Consider the following 18,988-nt stretch of genomic DNA (forward strand, 5'->3'; position numbering starts at 1 on the left):
TCTCTGTTGGTATTGTCCCCAGTCCACCGTATAACCTAGGGTCGGACGTTATTTTGTCCAAGGCTGATTCGACTTTGGTCTGACACATCAACAATTTGTCCTGTTTGCATCTGCAATATACTAGTCAGGCCTGCAAAAGCCTCGTTAACGGGCCTCAAGCAATCCGGACGCGTTGCGCATGGGATACAAGCAGGGTGGCAAACTTTCCTCGTCATGATGGCAGAAACACATGGCTAGGACAACATCCCGAGATGGCTTCTTGTCAACCATAGATACACGTAAGGGTCCATCTTGATCCTGCCCTGCTGAAAGGACAGACAAACATCACCATTCTCTCTATTTTTGTTCAATACCAAAGGCGTGTGCCCCCCTCCTGGAACAGCAAGCCTTTACGTGTGTGTTGTTGAATGTTCCTTTTCGTTATACAATGATGTGACGTTCAGCTCCGTTTCACAGTCTTGGCCCGGCTTACACAGGTTGCCTTCAGCTATCATTGAAGCATAGACGCAAGCCAAGACAAGATTGAAAGGACTCGCGGGGTAGATTTATTCACCATAAGGCCGAGACAGCTTCATGCAGAACTTTAAAGGCAATATATTTCTGGGCATCATCTCTCGTGACTTTCTGACAGTACTCTCAATAGGCTCAGCGGCCTACTTCCGAGAATCGGATCGAGAAACACCTTCAATGTCCCATTGCAATGAAACTCTGGCACCCGCCCGCCGATATCCATGACGTTGTAAATCAACTGCACCATCGATAGGAGAAGCTACAGCGGAACCAAACCCACGAACCACAAACCATTCCAGAACTCAGCAGGAGCATATATAGTAGCCGTCACAACACAGACAGAAAGACAACGAATCCGGCTAAAGGGCCTATCTCAGACCCTAGATACGACTTCGGGTGTCATTGTCACAGAATCCCAACAAAGGACTAAAGAGGTATCAGTCGAAGAGCCACGCGCGACGCCGATGTAACGCCAAGAACGCCGCCCTCGAGTGATGAGAAAAAATGAAGATACGCGTCAACGGTCATGCACACTTGCAAGCAATCCCAACGAGGAAGCGGCTTTAGCCGACCAGGTTTCCGTGGGACCTGCACTGGCCAACCCTCCGATAGACCTTCCCGGCCCCGAGCGACAATTGTGTCTTGGAGAATGTTCTTATTTCTTCAAAACGGCGTCGTAGAGGCTCACCAGGGCGGTAATGGCAGCACCCGTCAGGATGCCCTTCCACTCGCCGTATAGAGCGCTGTTGATGCGGTCGATGGAGTTCTCGTTGATCCATCCGCCGAAAGTGACCTTCTGGCCGTAGACGACGAATGAGATCAGGGCCTTGACAATGCTGAACACTAGGGGGTCGACATTGTACTCAACCGTCGAGCTCTTGCGGCCCCGAGGCTGGGGATGGCTCGCGGCACTCAGGTTGTAGAAGTAACCGAACAAGGATGGGATGAGAACCGAGGTGAGCGTCCACAGTGTGACGGGCGACCAGAAGGAAGAAGTCACAAACAGGAACGCGTCAGGCACATAGACGGGGTAGAAGTTGGTGCCCAGGGCAGGGATTGCGGGGATAGTAAAAGCGTAACGAAGGGGTAGGACCTCGGCTCTCAGGTTCCACGCCTCGAACGCGGCAACTGTGAAGAGTACCGAGGTGACTGTCGACAGGGACGAGCGCACGGCTTGGGTGCCCTCCTGGATACCCGACTGGTCGTAGAGCTCCGTGACGCGCTCGCGCACCGCAACGGTATGGCGGTCGACGGCCTCAGCGACATCGGCGGGCGTCGCGGGCAGAGGGATGCGGCTCGCGAGAGATAGGTTACGCGCAGGAGTGCGCGTCGCCAGGGCGGTGGAGAGGGCAGGCTCCGGGCTTGGTGATGATGACTCGGCTCTGCGACGCGTGTTAGTCGCGACTGAGGGGCGACTCCGCAACGCATCGCGGGGAAATTTGAAGAGATTACTTACTCGGGCTCGGGTTGGATCTCTTCGATAACTCTCGTCGCCCTGCGGCGCGTTGTCGACCTCACGAGGTCGGTCAGGGGAGCCTCTCTCTTGACGGGCGAACCGGCTGCCTTGGCGCGGCTGTTGTAGTAAGGCGCGAGCTTAGGGTTGTGGGAGAACTGCGTCGCGTTCTCGGCGAGGTACTCATCAAGAGTGACTTCCAGGTCGGCCTTCTTCTGGTTCTCGTAACTGAAAGGAGCGCGTCGTTAGTATCGTGGTCCGAAGAGAATCGTAGGCCCCTCTGCGACAGCTCGACGCGACTCGGATGTGCTTGGCAGCGCTCGCAGCGAACGCGACAACGGCGCTGCGTAAGGTCAAATGCGACTTGCGCAACAGCACAGAGCTCGCGAAAGATACGGGAAACCAAAGGCAAACGAAAGTGAAAACATACCCAGTGAGTCCGGTCAGTTCGGCAAGCTCGACGAGGTCGCTCTTGCGCTGCCTCGCCAACCACGAGTTTGCGCCCGACATGGTTTGGTCGTTCAAACAGAGGGAAAGTTAATTGAAATGGGTATCAGAAGAATCGCGCAGAGGCGGCGACGTTAAATGTGCAATGCAAGAGATTCTCTCGTAGAGTAATTGCAACGAATGCAGGGCAGATAGTGCTTCGGCTTGGAATATGCTCAAAGGCGATGGTGGGAGGGGCAGATTGATGGTGATAAGCTGGGCTGAGCTAGGTTGTAAGGGGGGTCGACAAGGTGAGATGGTCGAAGCGTTGTCGGGTTGTTTATGTTTTTTTTTTGGTCCTCTGTCCGTCTTCGACAGCGGGTCTCCGGGTGTTGTGGTTAATGGAAGGGGAAGTGACGCAGTGGGATTGGGGGGGGGGAGGCAGCACGAGATGGGGGGAGATGGGCAGTTACCTCACAGTGACTGGCGATTGCTGCAGCGGCAAGTGCGCTGTGAGACTGAGCTCGGCACTGGGGACATTGCGACTGGTTTAGCGCCATTTCCCCTTCCCCCCCGGGAGCAGCAGACATGGAAAAGCACTGGCCACGGATGACGACCGGGACGAGACGGACCCACTCGAGCTGTCCGAATGTGGTAAGGCATGTAAACAAACGGTTTAGTTGCTGGCCTCTGCGCGCGACTGTTTGATGATCTCCCGCGACGAAGGCAATATTACAATCGAGGCCATCAAGGGGCCGTTCGGGGGAACTGGGATGATGCGAGCTTTGCGCGAACACGTGGCCTGTTGCTCATCAGAAGAACCACACGCGAGTCTATCGAACGCGATGTCCGCCAACACTTTCCACTCGCGATCAACACGTCCAGCTGTCGGGACAACCAAAACATACCTTCGACGTCTTCCATCTGTCCAATCACGTGCTCGCTCCAACTTCCACTGGCGATGTGTGATTTGGCCCCCAGCCTCTCAGGGCAGGATCATGCCAGAAGCCAGGATCCCAATAGAAGTAGACGACAATAATACGAGTAACCCAATCAGATTGACCACAGCTCCTACAGCCGTTCACCTCGAGACTTGATCTTTGCTCTTTTGCTGTTGTTTGCCTTTTGTATGGTTCTGATAGGAGACATGACACATGTAAGAAAAAGAAGAGTATGCAGGGCTTTGCGACAACGAGCGACGCAGAAATGCTCGGCGTTCTACCCGAAGTTTCCAGCAAGTATGCGTTCGAGAAAACACCTTTCCAGCTCTACAGGTAGCTATCGAGGATGACCACATTGGAGTCATTGAGCGATTGCTTGCCGCGCAGCGGACATATAAAAGCAACAGCAATAGAGACCAAACACAAAGGAAGTATCCTCTACTTTGAAACGTTGCCGATCAGCTCCACTTTATAGATCTCACGAACCTGTTGCAGTGATGAATCCCGGTAGTCTAGGCATCTAGCATCAACATATCAGCTCGGTTACTCACACTTTCGCCAGCCTCGCCCCTTCGCCATCACGGCCTCCAAGTCGAAAGTGCCAAAGATAAAAGAGTTCGGGGCATCGGCTGTGACCCGTATCGTCTTCGCCTGGGTCGTAGTCTATAACACGCTTTGTTTTGTACCAGTCATGTTTCCAAGTGTGGCATTCCCCCCCCCCCCCCCCCCTTAGTAAAATCCGGCATTGAAAGGGAAGAAGGAGGCAGGTGTGTTCTCATACTCGTGGCCTGGATTCTTGATGACTAGGCGCACGTTCTTCTCTTCTGCAAAAGCGAGCCCCGCCATAATCTACATTTGCATCGCAACAAGTGCATTGCCTGTCTACGCTTCCAGAGTTGGCCCGATTGGCTCCCAATATACCATGTTCCTTCGAAGCTGAGACGCTGGGCCCTTCGGGAAAGGACCGCTGCCAGTTCGCGCACTTTCAAACTACCAAGGGACCTCGGAGCCATCAATGACGTTAATGAACTTGCCCGAAGTGGTTTCGCGGGTCGCTTTCTCGATCTGGCACTGAATTAGCTACCCACAGCCCCGCGGTGTGCAATGCTGTTGAACGGGGGGACCTTACCAAATCGATGGTCTTGGTGGCACTCTCCTCGATGGTATGGGGAGCTTGCTCCATTCCCATTGAGCGGGCACCGGCGTTGCCCATTTCTGTTTGGACCAGGCTTTTAGGCATGTCAGTATCTTGTGTTTCTCTTGCTTCATGTGTTGACGTTGAGAGCTCTGTGTACGTACCCGGGGTGGATGGCGAACGCGATGAGATTCTTGTTTCCGGAATGCACCGCGCTGATGCGAAGGTCAGTCACTTTGTGGCTCAAATATTCTCCAGAGCTCAGGGGAAGTCGCTCACACAGTGAACCAGTCTTGACCGGCCTTGGCAATACCATAGGCGCTGACGAACGCAGCCTTGTGGACCTCAAGATTGGTAATAGAGGCAGCGGCACTCGATACGGACACCCACTTGGGCGAGCTGGACTTTTCGAGCAGAGGCTTGACGGCCTGGAAGAGCCGAACAGGAGCAACGGTGTTGACCTGGAGGGAGTCGATCAGATCCTGGATGTTGACAACATCGGGGGGGGCAGGTGCGGGCGAGAAGCCGGCATTGGCAATCACGACATCCACGTGGTTGATGCCGGCCGCCTCGATGTCCTTGACCGCCTGCTGTGGGTCGGTAGGTGAAGTGCTCTCGATGCTGACGAGGATAAGCTGGGAGCCCTCGGCTGTGGGCAGGCTCTTGAGCTCCTGTGCCGCCGGGGCCTTGCTGTCCCGGACACTGCCGATGACGGTGTGATTTGGCCGGGAGAGGTACTGCTCGACAAGTCCCCTGCCGATACCTAGAAGCGTGGTCAGTCGTAAGATGCATCTCGGACATGTTGAAATTTCGGCCTGCTCCGCTGGCACATCTGCTCATCGTCCTTCATCCCAGACCGAGGAAGATGAGACGCACCTTTATTGACACCGGTAACCAGAACCACAGTTGAGGTAGCCATCTTGTAGAAAGCACTAAGGGAGTTGGAGTAAACTTCGTCGAGACGGTGTACGGGCGTAAGGCGTCAAGCTGGGCAGAGTTTGATAGCAACGATTTGTGAATCCCAACCAGAATCGGGATGGCAAGTAGTAGCTGATGTAGTCATGGCCAGAGCATGGTATCTTTCACTTTGGCAGTTCGCATTTCTAAGCAACAGTGGGGTCAATAGATAGGAGCTCGCTCGTACTGCGCTTCAAGCATGCTGCTCGTCTGTCTCACGACCAACGCATCCTAACCAGGCAAGGCAGGTGTTTCGGCAAAGACAGCCGAGGTGAGGCAATTAAGGATTTGCTAGCTTAGCTAGCAATATCTTTTTGATTATTACCCTTAGCTTTACTTCTTTTCCGTAACCTAATACAACCACCTTTGCAGATCTACGATATCGTGGCCCTTTGCGATACCTAAATCTGTACTTGTTCGGTATCCCTGTAATACCAACACTAATGTCCTTTATGCGATGGCAATAAGCCATACATTTTGCCGTCCTAGCAACACGATGCGGCACCATGCAGTATCAGCACACTGACTTGGAACTGGGCTTGGAGTTGCGCGGCAAGGGCGAGATTTCGAGGCCATACAGGCATCGCAACAATTTGAGGATGCACAGTCGCCAAGCTTTCGTCTCTCTTCTTTCCGCCTGTTATCCTCAGTACTTCTCATCTGTACCGAGGACATGAACCCTTGACAACATTTTAGTCGGAGCTAGACCGAGCCGACGTATTTATGGCGAAAACCATGGATGGGACTCTCCTCGAGCCAAGCCAGATCGCACAAGCAAGACCAAGTCACAATATATCCACACCGTGATGAGCAGCTCTAAGCTAGGTTTCGGCCAGCTGTTTGAAGAACTCAGCTCGTTTACTCAGGAGTTCCTCCAGCGGATTGACCCTCATAGCCTGTAAAGGTTCTTAGATGGACAACGACATAAGAAAATCGGTAAAGTCATTAACTATGAGTATAAGTATAACAACCCTTGTCAATCTGAGCTGTTTCAATAATGTATATCTGTGAGCTACAATAACAGGGTGTATCAGCTCCAACCTGCCGCACCCATAGTCTTTACACATTAGATAAAGAAGACAATTATCGTTAGCGAGAGGATTCAATATTGTATATTCTTTGACTTCAACGTTCAGTTTAAGAGTTGACGTTGAAATACAAAGTACAAGTGTGTTCAATGTCGGGGTGTGATTAGGCCGACCAGCCGAGACGTTGATCCCGCTAGCGACCGAAACCGGGACAGCTGAAAGTTGGTTGTCGAACATCCTCGTCTTGGCTGGGGTAGCTTACATTTTGATGCAACGGGTCTAGCGGCACTGCAGCAGTCCAGCTAAACAGCTTTCTAGGCTTCAAGCGATAAGATTCTACTCACAGCAGTAGTTCTATTTAGTCAGGCTACCTTATCAAAATCATGTCACACATACTACAATAAAACTCGTACGATGTGGCTGGTTGCTGTATGTAGACAGAGACCGGAGTAGCTTATAGTTGATTATACTATTATAATAGGTCTCACCAGTCGACGCATCTATTGGCCTCGTTTACGAATGTTCATCTATCCGAATTCGTATGAAGCGGCTGCAGAGTAAGATTTGAAGCCACCGAAAAGCAGCTGCTACTGGATAACAGTCATTGTTCTGCCTAGCTGATCGTATGAGTTCTTTTCCGGATTCCATTTACGCTGCTTGCATAGAGTTTTAAAGCCCAGCTAGCCGCAAAAACGCTGCTGATAGCAGCTATCGAGTAAGGAAATCGGGAGTTGGTAGACGTCCGATCAGGCAAGGAGAACTATATAACGCCTCCTTTCCTGCTCGCTTACATAGTCATGAGGTGTCCTCGCAACAGTTATTACTGCCATAATATCCTTTGTAACTTCACGAAAAAAAACGTTTTACCTTTTACACGAAAAATGGGTTTCTGGAGTAGCCTCGTCGACGGTGTCAGTTCTGCTGGCCAATGGGTGCTGAACCACTCAGGCGACATCAGTTCAGTCGTCGGCACCGTCACCAAGGTAGCTGGAATCGCTGCCCTTGAAGAATTCAAAGAACCGGGCGCTACGGCCAAAGGTCCGGAGGCTGCGCAGAACGACGGAAAGCGCTCCGATGACCCCCCTCTCTGAGACGAAGAGCCTGTCTCCTTATTATCACGGACGACAAAGAAGCGGAGGTCAGGGGCGAGAACAGAGAACCAACAATGAACAACGAGCCGGAGGGAAGGATCAGGGAATAACCCAAAGAGGAAGGGTTTGGGACGAAGGCTTGGCGGGAAGCACACACAGATCAATGGGACAGAGGGAGCAGACACGTGCAACACAGAGGGAAAACCATCCCCAAGGCTTCGAAGCGATGATGGCCCTAGTGGGGATGTTAGCAAGGAAGGCATCGGCATGGCCTATCCCGCTCTCGCCCCAGGCATCCAGCTGCAGAACTCATCATCCATGGCACCAAACAGAAAGCGGTCTAATGGAACTAAGGCTGTGGAGATCAGGTTAATGGTAGTCATTAGTCAGGGTGGGTGAGAGGATTAAGGCCACATGTAGACCAACAAGTAGAATACTTATACCATCGTGGCCATGACGATTGAGCTTGTTCCTCTGTGTTGAATACCAACGCAAGTCCTAATATCACCACACCACTAGCTGCACCGGTCTCACACAGGTGGTAAGGATGGCCATTAGCTCGTTAATTAGACACTTGGTACTTTCTAACACTTTGAATCTACCATTTTTTGTCTCGGTGGATGATGCTAACCCAAATTAACCGGCACTGAAGCACCTCGATCCATGCGTGCGTACATAGGAGCGCATGTGTATGCGCTAGCTCTGGTTTACTTATCTGGATGGATAGATCGACGTCCAAGACGTTGCTCTCGCATATATCCTAAGAACAGTAGGGTGAAGTTCATTTTACAATTCTCAACAATAGTTCATTCTCAGCGTCAGCCTCAAGGCAGCGTTTCTGGCATGGGGCTTGGAGAGGCTTGAACGTAGCGTGCGTAAGATGTGTCGTCATTCTAAGTCCAGTTCCATGCAGGAAACACCGAGCAACCTAAACCGCCTTGTTCCCGCCGGGTATTCCCATAAATCCGTCCAGCCCAACAGTACTTGTACAATCGAAGATTCCCGCGGCCCCAACATTGGCCGGCTAATACTATAGTCTAAGCAGAATCAACAAAGTTGACAAACCTCTCCTCCCCTCTCGGCACAACCCGGACCGGGACACTCATCCCTTGCGGCAGCTTCAGCGTCAGCATGGTTGTTGCCTTCTTGACCGTCTCCCGACACTTGTCCTGTGCCTTCTTGTACAGCTTCTGTCGCTCCGCCCGGCCCATGGCTTCGACCTCGGCGTCCGACGCCCACTCGTCTACTGCCAGCTCGAGGCTGTACCGCTGGAACACGACCGACAAGGCGGCAATGATCTCCACCTGCGCGATGCGCCGCCCGAGGCACGACCGCGGGCCATCGGAAAAGGGGACGTACGATCCCCGCACCGGCCGAAACATCTTCTCGCTCGTGTCTGAGCCCTTGTACCCGCCGTAGTCCTCCGTGTCGCCACTCTTGTCCTCGGTCTGCGCCGCGTTCAGGCTGGCGCGGTACCACCGCTCCGGCGCGAAGTCGTCGAGGTCGTGGTCAGCGCCTGTGACCTTGCTCGGCTTCGATGGCCAGTTGCGCGGGTTGCGGTGTGCCGCCACGCCTACAATGGAGATGTGCGCCCCCTTGGGCAGGGCGTACTTCTCACCGTCGAGCGAGATGATGCCGTCACTCTCGGGGTTCACCTTCTTGGGGATCTCAACCACAGCCGGCGTCATTCGCAGCGTCTCGTTCATACAGGCGCCTAGCATCGAGGCAAGCATGGGGTTCACTGTGCTCTCGTAATTCCACTCGCTCGGGTCGGTGTCACCAAAGATGCTGTCGATATCCTTCTGGAGCTGCCTCTGTACCGCCGGATTGCAGGCGATCTCGATCAGCCCAAAGTGCATCGCGTTCGCCGTCGTCTCGTGGCCCGCGACAAGCATGATGAAAGCGTTGCCCGAGATCTCCGACTTGGACAGCTGCGGGATCTTGGATTCCTTGCCCTTGGACATGACCCCGTTGGCGCCGCTGTTCGCCGCCCTGTTACCGTACTTTGACCTCACGAGCTGGCCCATGAGATCCATGCCGGCGTCCCCGTGGTCGCCGTTCTGCAGATCTTCGATCTTGTCCTGCATCAGCTCGTCAATGTACTGCACGTAATTATCGTGCGAATCCACCGCCTTCTTTGTATACTTGAAGGGAAGCATCTTCAGAATCTTGTGCGGCACCAGCAACAGAACCAGGATGTGTTCCAACATCTCGGCAAGGGCATCGCCAAAGCTCATCGTGTGGCCATGGGAGGCCTCGAGCGAGCTGTACTTTGTGAGTTTCGGATCCGTGCCCTCAGGGAGTGCCTGCCCCGGCCAGAGCAGGCGCATGCCGAATCCGACGTAGCTGATGATGTTGAGCGCCAGGCGCATGGTATCGTGATCCAGCGTCTCGACGGTCTGTCTGCTCTTTCCGTCCGGGCCGAGCCACTTTTGGATCATGCTCTGCGACTGCTTGATGGACTCGGCAAAGACAAGGGCGGCGTTCTTCTCGTTGAAGGCGGCGGAGGTGACCTTTCGGTGCATACGCCACACGGCGCCCTCGGTAGTCAGGACATTGTCACCAAACTGTTTCAGGATCGCGTACGACTCGACCAGCTTGGGGAACTTCTCGCGCTGTTGCGTGATCTGGTGGATGGCTTCGGCGCTGTCGGTCACGATGAGGATTTGGAAGGGCGACACGATCATAAAGGTCTCGCCGATGCGCGCAAATGGTTTGTGGAGTTGGTTGTAGGACCAGTTCGGCACGAGGAGACTACTCGCAAGCAGTTTGTATTAGCACGAGCTTGATAGACAGACGGGGTTAGGCAGTACTGACTCGAGCCAGTTTTCCCACCAAGACTTGGGAAAGGTCTTGATGATGGGAATCCAGAACTTATGGGTGAGCTGCCATACTATCGAGAAGGGCGACGCAGCTTTACTCGGACGGTCAGTCTATGCCCGGACGGAGCTGGAAGCTGATTGTTTCCACATACGAGTTACGACATATGGCAAGCCGACCTTCTTCGCTTCGGCTATGTTGCGCTGGAGGCCGGTGAAGCAGGAGTAGACACCGTAGGCGACCACAGCTACAACAAGGATGTAGATTGATGATACCATGGCGATGTAGACCACCGGGTAGCAACAGGATCGCAGACGTTGCCCGGAAGGCGAGGAGACGGCCCAGACACAATGCCGGATCTCGAAGTTAGAATATTGTCGACCGCAGTGGGGCTAGATTCGACGGGAGATCGATGGGGTCCGTGTTTAGCCTTGATACCCTGCTTGAATCTGGCGTCAGAGTTGGAGAGAAGCTTGATGCCGTTGCGACGATGACAATATCTACACGAGAAAATAAAGACAAATCCCAAGCCTAAGGAAGAGGAAAAAAAGAAGGCTGAACGAAAGAAGGGAAGGAAAAGTCACAGAACCGTCATGGAAACAAAAGAATGACCGGAAACGTTGATTGCGTCTGAGAGCGGGACGGAACAGGGCCATGTGGCAGACCGTTGGCAGGGATCGAAGCTCTCTGGTTTCGGATCCAGCGCAACCCGAAACTAGCAGACCCCCTACCCCGTCCCATTGGCAATTGAGAGCGTAGCGTAGATTTTTAGCTTGACGGGACCCTGGGAGTTGGCCTTTTTTTGCCATGAAGCTCACTTCACAATGGGCAGCAGGTGATTCGTTGACACAAAAGTATGGCGGGAGGGTCAGAAGCTTAGTTATGCTCAATTGGCGCCGGCGGTTCAAGATGAGACAGTTTGTCAACTCGGCCAAAGTTGCCCTTGGATTGGATACTTTGAGAAATTGGCGGGTGAGTTCTGGTCTTTGATGCTATCAGTTCCAGGTAGTGCAAGCAGTGAATGCAAAGTCTTGATGATGGTTCAATAACCATCCATCTCGTATGTCGTGAACACCACCTCAACTTCAATCAGCCGGCTGCAGCAAGGGGGCAAAAGCGCCCGGCTGTTGGTTCCCAGCAGAGCGGGCCCAGCTGCGGGGAATCGCTTCCTACATAGCTGCAGCAAATGCCGCTATTGGTAGCGGAGCTCATCACCCGTACAAGCCCCCCCAGACCTGGAAAGTTGGCCCCTGCATGAAGCTGCGACAGCTACCTCTTTCCCCACGCTCTGCATGCCATGATAGGCCCGACGTATCGCAGGTGAAAAGCCGGCGAATCTTCCGTAGGTCTGACGTCTAATCAGACTAGCCTTGTTGCGGCAGCTTTGCGTTTGCGGAGACTGACGCGATGATAAACAGTACCGGGCTGTTTGGCCAAGAGACATTGTGTGGAGTTAGTGACAGTCGAAGACATGCGCGTCGGGTGCCAGGTCAAGGCCGTCTCGGCAGGAGCCGGCGCGGGATGGTGGCGTAGGGGACCCAGGTTCTTGCAAGCAGAAGAAGATTTGTTACTACACGAGGTCGTTGAGAGTTCCTACCTTTATGTTTCGGTTTTCTCTGGCAATCGATGAGTCTTGTTCGCAAGGGGCCGTCGCGAGTCTCCTCCTCTTCAAGATGCTTGAGCTGCCTGGGAAGCCCAACAACTAGACGTGCCTCTGCAACATAGCCGTCGCAAAGGTTAGCGAAATTGGGCGGCTCAACTCTCCGAGCAAACAAACCCGCAACCCAATGCATTGATCCAAATTGAGCTCCTTTGAATCAGCATGGTTGTCTTGTTGATAAGTTTGCGACTTCTTCTCGATGTTCCTAGTCGACTATTCGTCCAATCAGAAATTGACGGCAGTTGTCAAAGTCCTCTCAAACTCTAATAGATGGAGTTTCCAACAACCATGCATGACATGAACGCAATCTATCAAACGTAAAAGCTGCGAGTACAAACTTCAGACATATGGTGCCGTTGGACCTTTGCTCATCCCACCGTCGAGAACCAGCATGTTACTGGTGCGTCTGGGTCTTGAAGACTTTCGAACCTCAGAAAGACCGATGGGTTCGTGTGCAAGACTAGCTAAATTGAGGAGGCGGATCTTTCGCTGGATGAGGTTTCCTCCGCTCAATGACTTTGCTGTCCTTGTGTTCGTCTGGTATTTCGAAAGATTACTGCCGATCAACGGGTCATCTATAAAACTTTGATAAAGGCATACTTCCCGCCGTCTACTGGATAGCTTGAAGCGAGCAACGCTCATTAAGTTGTGTTCATCCTGCTCACCATGCAAATCTCGATCGCCCTTTTCCTCTCCTCATTCCCTCCAAACTAGCCTGTTCGCCGGGCTGCGAGCCAGACCGCGCCATCGCCCCAGCCGACTACGCCTGGCGCCTGGCTTGAATCCGACTACAATGCTGGCAACATCTCCCTTTGCAACGGCAGATGTGCCAGCTTCTGTACAGCGCCGCACAAAGTCAATAGGGCCCTACATAAACTGTGCCAAGTGGAACAGCTTGATGAGGTGCTTCACCAAACGAGGTCTTATATCTGTACCACCAACCAAGCCTCCGCGTGGGCCTTGCGTAGTATAGCGTCTTTGCAAATTACAATATACTTGTCTTGATTTCTTGTTACCCAAGGTGTGCTTTGAGTCACACCAATTGGACAGAATTCCTCCCCATTCAATTCAAGGTTCATCGCTGGCCGTCTCGATTTTGGGGACCGATGGCATACCGCGCTTTTCAAAGGCACCCAAGCCGGAACCAACGCCTACGTTTGACCAGCTCAAGCTTAATACAGTCTGAACTGTCCACTCACTCCTTCAAAACTCGTGATCTTGCCACCCAGCGACTTGGAGTCTCCATAGTAGCGGAACCGGTACGTCCCTGGCTCACCGTCGTTCTCCGTCTCCCATACAATCTCGACTTCGCTCGTGGCGAGTATGTCACTCGTCCGTCTCCAGTTGAAAATTAGACTCCAGTCGTTGTCGTCCCGCACTGGTTTCCATTGTTTGATGACGCCCTTGTCAATCACCAGTTTCTCGACAACAGCGTAATTCTGCTCCAGGCGCAGATTGTTGCGAGGGTTAGCCCCGACGAAGGTGGCTCGCACAACATCTCCAACAGTGTACTTCTTGTCCACATCTGTCTTGACGTCGCCAAAGCTGCGGAAGACGGGCGTTCCATCTCGCACTACGCCAGTGATAAAACTCAAAGATCGATTGCTGTTGTCGGGGGGGTATGGGCCTCCGGCATGAGGAGGTGGCCCCTTCGTGAAAGAAGCACTCAGAGTGGGTAGGTATTGAAGAGTTCGGTTGATGTATGCATCTAGCGTATAGGGTCCATATAGAGTTGAGGCGCCCTCATATCGTTGTATTCTGCCACTTTGGTCAGTCGCGTACGGCAAACTGCACAACGAATGCTTACCCGTATTCCTGTTGCGTTGTAATGTAGTGCGTATAACTGTTTGCTGGCCCTCCAATTACAACCACAGGTTTGACACCAGCCTCATCGGCAAACAGGGACTCGGCCTCGTGTCTGACGGCATCTTTCCATCGCCGTCCTGCCATAGTGGATGCCTCTCCAGGGCTAACGATGATGACCAATTGCCCAACTCGGAATGCCTGGATATCCACAATGTTGGGTGTCCACTGGTACGGGTTGAAGACCTCGCCGACATCCAGCAGAACCGGTTTAGGAGCATGACAGGCGATTTGATCCTGGGTGGGTGCCTTCAGCAACCCGCCAACGACCTTCCAAAGGGGCGACGTGTTCGACGAGTTTGAGTCGTGTTGAGTAAAGTCAAACGCACCAGGGCCGTCAGACGTCCCCGCTGCGAAAGAGTACCCCAATGCCGCAGGACAGGTCCGTACTTCTGTCCCGTTAGGCAGCTCGAACTGAAACTCCGACATGTTATGGAAGGTGTGGAATGACCTGACCCATGAGCCGCGGACTCGCTGGGCGCTGGGTCCCATGTCGTCAAATAGTTTTTTGGCAGCGGTGTACTGTCTCTTGCCAATTTCAAAACACGAGGCGGCTCCATTGTCCTTCTTCCGGAAGAATGGACCTCTGGCATGGCACTTCTGGCTCTTTCCGTCGCTGCAAGTACTTGTCTTGAAGTCGCACAGATCGCCAGAGCCGTCCTCGCAGAAAGCGCCCAGCACATTAGGACTGACATCCCCCATGTTCGCCTGAGAGAAGCCAGCAACGAAGTCTTTAGTCGCATGGGAGTTCCCTCGCACACTCTTCTCAAAAAGCCAGGCCGCTACGCCCTTGTTGTCTCCCGAGATGAGCGTGTTGTTGCCAAGCATGGAGGTGCCGTGGGTTGGAAACCATGTTAGCACACCAATGCTTTTGCCGTCAGAAGCTCGTTGGAACTTCAGCAGGGTCATGTCTTTCTCAACAGACCCATCCTCCTGAGCACTGATGTTGTACTTGGCGCGCTCCTCTTCCGGATTAGCCATGTACGCATACAAGCTGCGGTTGATGTTGGCGCCGGTGACCTTGGTTGAGCCAATACTGATGTGCCCTGGCTCCAAGCTCTCGTGAGCGCGCCGTATTGCCAGTAGCGTGCCGTCGACAATGGCTTGATAGCTTTGCTTGTCGAAGCCTTTACTGGTAATCTGGGGTAGTAGATAGTTCAGCCAAGCACCCGGACCGGAGTGAGAATGTGTTCCGGTCAGTGCCAGGTTGTGATGTCCGTACATGGAGTAATCGAACCCCAGCTCGGCGAGCCCGTGGAGGACGCCATACCGAACAGCTGTGTCTCCCGACTGTGTGTCCAATACAACATAGATGAATCTGTCGTTGCGCCTTTCCACACTTCCGACGATGAAAGCGCGGGCGTACAACCTCTGTCGGAGGCCGGTGCCAAGCTGTTTGGGGTCTGCGTAGCCCATCATGTTGATTTCTACGACCGGGCCCGTGATGTCGGCGCGGCCAGCGCCGATGAGATACAAGTCATTATCTGCGTCGATGTCGGCGATATTAGTGGAGGCTCCGGGGAACCATTTTCCGGTGTCATAGAAACTCCGGCTAGGCGTGTAAAGTCCGTAAACAACCAAAAGGGTCAAGACGAAGCCGACTAAGCAAACAAAAGCTCTCCGGGAGCTTGGTGGGGAAGCTGTTTGAGCCGCGGCCGCTAATGCGGGGCTCTTCTCGGCGCTCCGTCCAGGTGGCATGTTGTCCTCGCCTGTGAGAAATAGTGATTCTTTTTAAGAAGACATGTAGGAGAATTGAAGCGCAAATGGTGAGGATGAGCCACTGGACATGGAAGTGTGTTTGTTAGCGCTACGCCATCGCGAGGAGTGTGGCCAGGCAGGTGCGACACGGAAAGAACGGCCGGACCTCTGCAAGGGAGGGGCGGATGACGCATGCTCAAGGTGATTAATTGTTAGTGCACGGCCGCAGCCACCTTGTGGAACACCAATCCCCAATGACTTTCTTGTCTTTGGTATCGTATTCTCGCCTTAGATTCAGCCAGTGCAAGATTCCTTTACAGCTTCCTGTTTTCTAGTGTCCCAACTGTCACTTTTCAGTGGCTGGTCATGACCCGTTTTCACATTGTGGCACATAGGAGGAGCCTTCCACTTCAGTAGTCGATTCACTGAGCGATTGTAGACCTTTCTACTCCATGTGTAAGACGCCAGGGTTCTTAATATAAGACTCGTGTATTATATGAAAATAGCAGTACCAGAAATGACCATGATCAAGAAGTTGAGGAACGCCACATCGACTAAACCCGCCTTCCGAAGCGCACACTAGCCTCCCTCCACCTTCATTCATCGAGCGTCAACCGGTGTGACCTGTAAGCCGTGGCTCCAAAGACGTGACTTCAATAGTACTTGGGGTTCTTGGGGTCAGTCAAGTCGAATATGACGGATGAGTGAGGTCGCGCGCCTCCACGGTCGCGGCTGAAGATACTCTCAAAATCGATGGATCTGTTAAAGCTCAGACTTCCATCAGGGAGGATGTCAAGCCAGTGGCCCTTGTAGTCACCCGGCGTGTTTACGATCGAGATCTATATTTGAAATTGTACCGATTAGTAACTTTTCCCTACGACGCTCCATGAATGGATTTCATGGGAGGGAATGAAGGGAGCTCACATCACCGGCCTGCACGAAGTACCCAGTAACGAGCAGGTTCTTCTTATCAGGGCTAATCTTGACGTAGTGAGGACCGATAATAGGCTGCGTTTCGTTGGGGTCATCGAGCCTCTTGACATTGCTCAGGTCCGAGATGTCGAGCGCCGCGACGTGGTTGCCCAGCGTGATGGTAAAGTAGGCAAATTTGCCGTCGTCGGTGATGTCCGAGTAAATGGCCAACGAGTCCTTTGCCTTGGGGCCCAGGTCGTACAGCAGCTCGGCAACGCCCTGTTTGCCAGACGAGTCGCGGCGGAATGGATAGATGATCCAGACCTGGCCTAATCCGACAGCTCTGTGACATACAGATGATTAATACATGTTCGATCAAAGAAGGTAAGAGGAGACTTACGTGGCGATGGCAGCGCTCTCGGGGTTACCAGGAATGAATTTGACATCCTGAATACCCAACCCCTGAAGGATCATGTAAGCCATCCGAACATCTCGAGTGAATCCACCGAGTGTAGTAACTCACATTAGGAATAGTTATAGTCGAAATGATGGTCTTGTCGGACAAGTTCCACAGACGCAGAGTGCTCGCCTTCTGAATTCCCAGCGTCGGCTTCAGAATGGTTAGGGGCACCACAAAGTCCGAAGTCAGAATAATACCCTTGTTGAAGTCGACCGCAAGGCCGTGCGGACTAAACTGCTCGCCCAAGATGTTGAGCGTCCCAGCGACGTCCTCGGGCCACTCGTGGGTGATGTCGCCATCAGCGTTGGTCTCGACGAGGCGGCCAGGTGAGGTGCCTGCAGCACTGCCCATGTAGGTGATGAAAAATCCACTGGTCGAACCAGAGTGTCAGTAGGGCTTGTCTTTGGCAGAGGGCTTTGAGAAGGAGGTGCTAAGAGTAGGTACAATGAATGGGAAGAAAACGAACGAACCCCTCTGGCTTGGCTCGGATCTCGTCAACGACGGAACTCAATAGAGCACGGTTAGACTTCTTGAACTTAGGCGCATAGGGGTTGGAGACGTCGAAGTAAAAGGCGGTGTCCTGGGTCTTGAGGAGAGACAGGAGACCGCCACCGATGAGGGTCTTGCCATCGTGTGAGGTCCCCAGATGGTGAGGGGAGTTTCCACTCGTCGGCACATCAGTGAGGGCAACGATTTGACCGAAAGTGTCCTGGTATCCCAAGTTCCATTAGCACATATCTCCAAGAGTACAACTTGGGGCTCAGAACTAAGTAAAAGGGGCAAACAAGCGAGGAAAGCAAAGGGATCTATCATACATCGTCCAGACTTGCAGTAAGCAGAAAGTCCTTGTGGATGTTATCTCCAGCTCCAGTCCAGAAGTATCCAATCTTCTTAGGCTTGATGTTGGCACCGGTGAAAGGAGGGCTATCTAAGGGAGGCGTGGGGAGTTGAAGGATGGGAAGAGGAGGAGCAATAGAGCCCAAGGGCTCTGTCACGCCCGGGATAGAAGGAATGAGGGGAGGCAAACTGATGCCAAGTGGGCTTCGTTTATTCACAGGAGTGTGATCGTTGGTATTGATCGGTCCTGCTGCGACTGGAGAGAGCAGAGTGCTCACGAGAGCCGCGAGGGAGATCTTGGAGAGCATGGTGGAGTTGGAAATGTGATCACAAAGACTGAACGATGATGGGCAAAACTGTGTACTTCAAGAGAATCCGCGAACCAATTGTTATGGAAAAGGCTCCATTTTATACCTTAGCACCAGAGCGTTGGGCTTCTTCTCCCCCAAGGTCTTCCTGACTTCTCCGTCACTTCAAAAAGGTCTCTCTCTTGAAGATGTGTTGAAGTGGAAGAAAAATTGCTCATGGGATTCCGCACTTTAGCTACCAAAAGTAAAGTTAACTTCCAAACGGGGAGCGATCGACAATCGAAATAGTTGGACTGTATACAGATTTCTTAATAGACTAGCTTACTAGAAAAATGGTACTAAGAGAGTCCTCGTGAGATGAAGAGTGCAGATCATTCCATTCGGCACTCACACAACATGTTGTGTCTTCCCTAATACACACGGGCAGACGAGCTAACTTTGACTTTATTTCAATAGCTTGCATGGCATCATGGCCGACGAATTAAAGATCTGAAACTGTTGAGACCTGATATGGTATCCTAGAAACCCAATGATGATCAGCTGAGGCTGAAAGGCAGGGAATGTGTTGTAGCATGCGATGAAGCTGCTCATGACTTTGACCAGGACCTTGTGCGCAAAACTGGTTAATACCATGGCAATATTCGGCCATTGAGCAGAGATCTGTGAGTCAATAGGACAGACAAGATAGATATCAGACATGTCTAGGAGTCTCCTGGAGATATAGCGTATTCGTGGTCGACGAGGACACATGCTTTTATGAGACCCCCACTTCCAACGATATGGCCGATGGGTCATGTAAGAGAGACATGTCTAACAGACTTAAGCTACACATGATGAGCGGAAGCCATCTGGAGACATTTGACGAGCAGATTCTGAGGCCTCAAGCAGA

The 18,988-nt window shown here is 52.7% G+C and overlaps 6 protein-coding genes across 6 annotated transcripts; 1 reads left to right on the plus strand and 5 right to left on the minus strand.

The window, feature by feature from the left end:
- Window positions 1–1,165: 1,165 nt before the first annotated feature.
- ColSpa_12729 (uncharacterized protein) lies at window positions 1,166–2,473 on the minus strand (the record flags this gene model as incomplete). The annotated part of the gene is made up of 3 exons (XM_049278941.1): window positions 1,166–1,892; window positions 1,967–2,191; window positions 2,394–2,473. 3 exons carry the CDS (start codon window positions 2,471–2,473, stop codon window positions 1,166–1,168), a joined length of 1,032 nt encoding a protein of 343 aa, XP_049134898.1.
- Window positions 2,474–4,740: 2,267 nt separating this feature from the next.
- Window positions 4,741–5,384, minus strand: ColSpa_12730 (norsolorinic acid ketoreductase; the record flags this gene model as incomplete). Its single annotated transcript, XM_049278942.1, has 2 exons — window positions 4,741–5,228; window positions 5,342–5,384. The coding sequence occupies 2 exons, from the start codon at window positions 5,382–5,384 to the stop codon at window positions 4,741–4,743; spliced, it is 531 nt and encodes a 176-aa protein (XP_049134899.1).
- A 1,947-nt stretch (window positions 5,385–7,331) lies between these two features.
- On the plus strand, window positions 7,332–7,541 carry ColSpa_12731 (uncharacterized protein; the record flags this gene model as incomplete). Its single annotated transcript, XM_049278943.1, has 1 exon — window positions 7,332–7,541. The coding sequence occupies one exon, from the start codon at window positions 7,332–7,334 to the stop codon at window positions 7,539–7,541; it is 210 nt and encodes a 69-aa protein (XP_049134900.1).
- A 1,037-nt stretch (window positions 7,542–8,578) lies between these two features.
- On the minus strand, window positions 8,579–10,639 carry ColSpa_12732 (sterol 24-C-methyltransferase; the record flags this gene model as incomplete). Its single annotated transcript, XM_049278944.1, has 3 exons — window positions 8,579–10,295; window positions 10,359–10,434; window positions 10,516–10,639. 3 exons carry the CDS (start codon window positions 10,637–10,639, stop codon window positions 8,579–8,581), a joined length of 1,917 nt encoding a protein of 638 aa, XP_049134901.1.
- A 2,554-nt stretch (window positions 10,640–13,193) lies between these two features.
- On the minus strand, window positions 13,194–15,582 carry ColSpa_12733 (neutral ceramidase 2; the record flags this gene model as incomplete). Its single annotated transcript, XM_049278945.1, has 2 exons — window positions 13,194–13,779; window positions 13,829–15,582. 2 exons carry the CDS (start codon window positions 15,580–15,582, stop codon window positions 13,194–13,196), a joined length of 2,340 nt encoding a protein of 779 aa, XP_049134902.1.
- A 653-nt stretch (window positions 15,583–16,235) lies between these two features.
- On the minus strand, window positions 16,236–18,099 carry ColSpa_12734 (uncharacterized protein; the record flags this gene model as incomplete). Its single annotated transcript, XM_049278946.1, has 6 exons — window positions 16,236–16,421; window positions 16,507–16,837; window positions 16,895–16,956; window positions 17,018–17,324; window positions 17,425–17,663; window positions 17,770–18,099. The coding sequence occupies 6 exons, from the start codon at window positions 18,097–18,099 to the stop codon at window positions 16,236–16,238; spliced, it is 1,455 nt and encodes a 484-aa protein (XP_049134903.1).
- Between the last annotated feature and the right edge of the window lie 889 nt (window positions 18,100–18,988).

The sequence above is a fragment of the Colletotrichum spaethianum genome (assembly GCF_022836535.1).
Source record: "Colletotrichum spaethianum MAFF 239500 DNA, contig71, whole genome shotgun sequence".
Lineage (NCBI taxonomy): Eukaryota > Fungi > Ascomycota > Sordariomycetes > Glomerellales > Glomerellaceae > Colletotrichum > Colletotrichum spaethianum.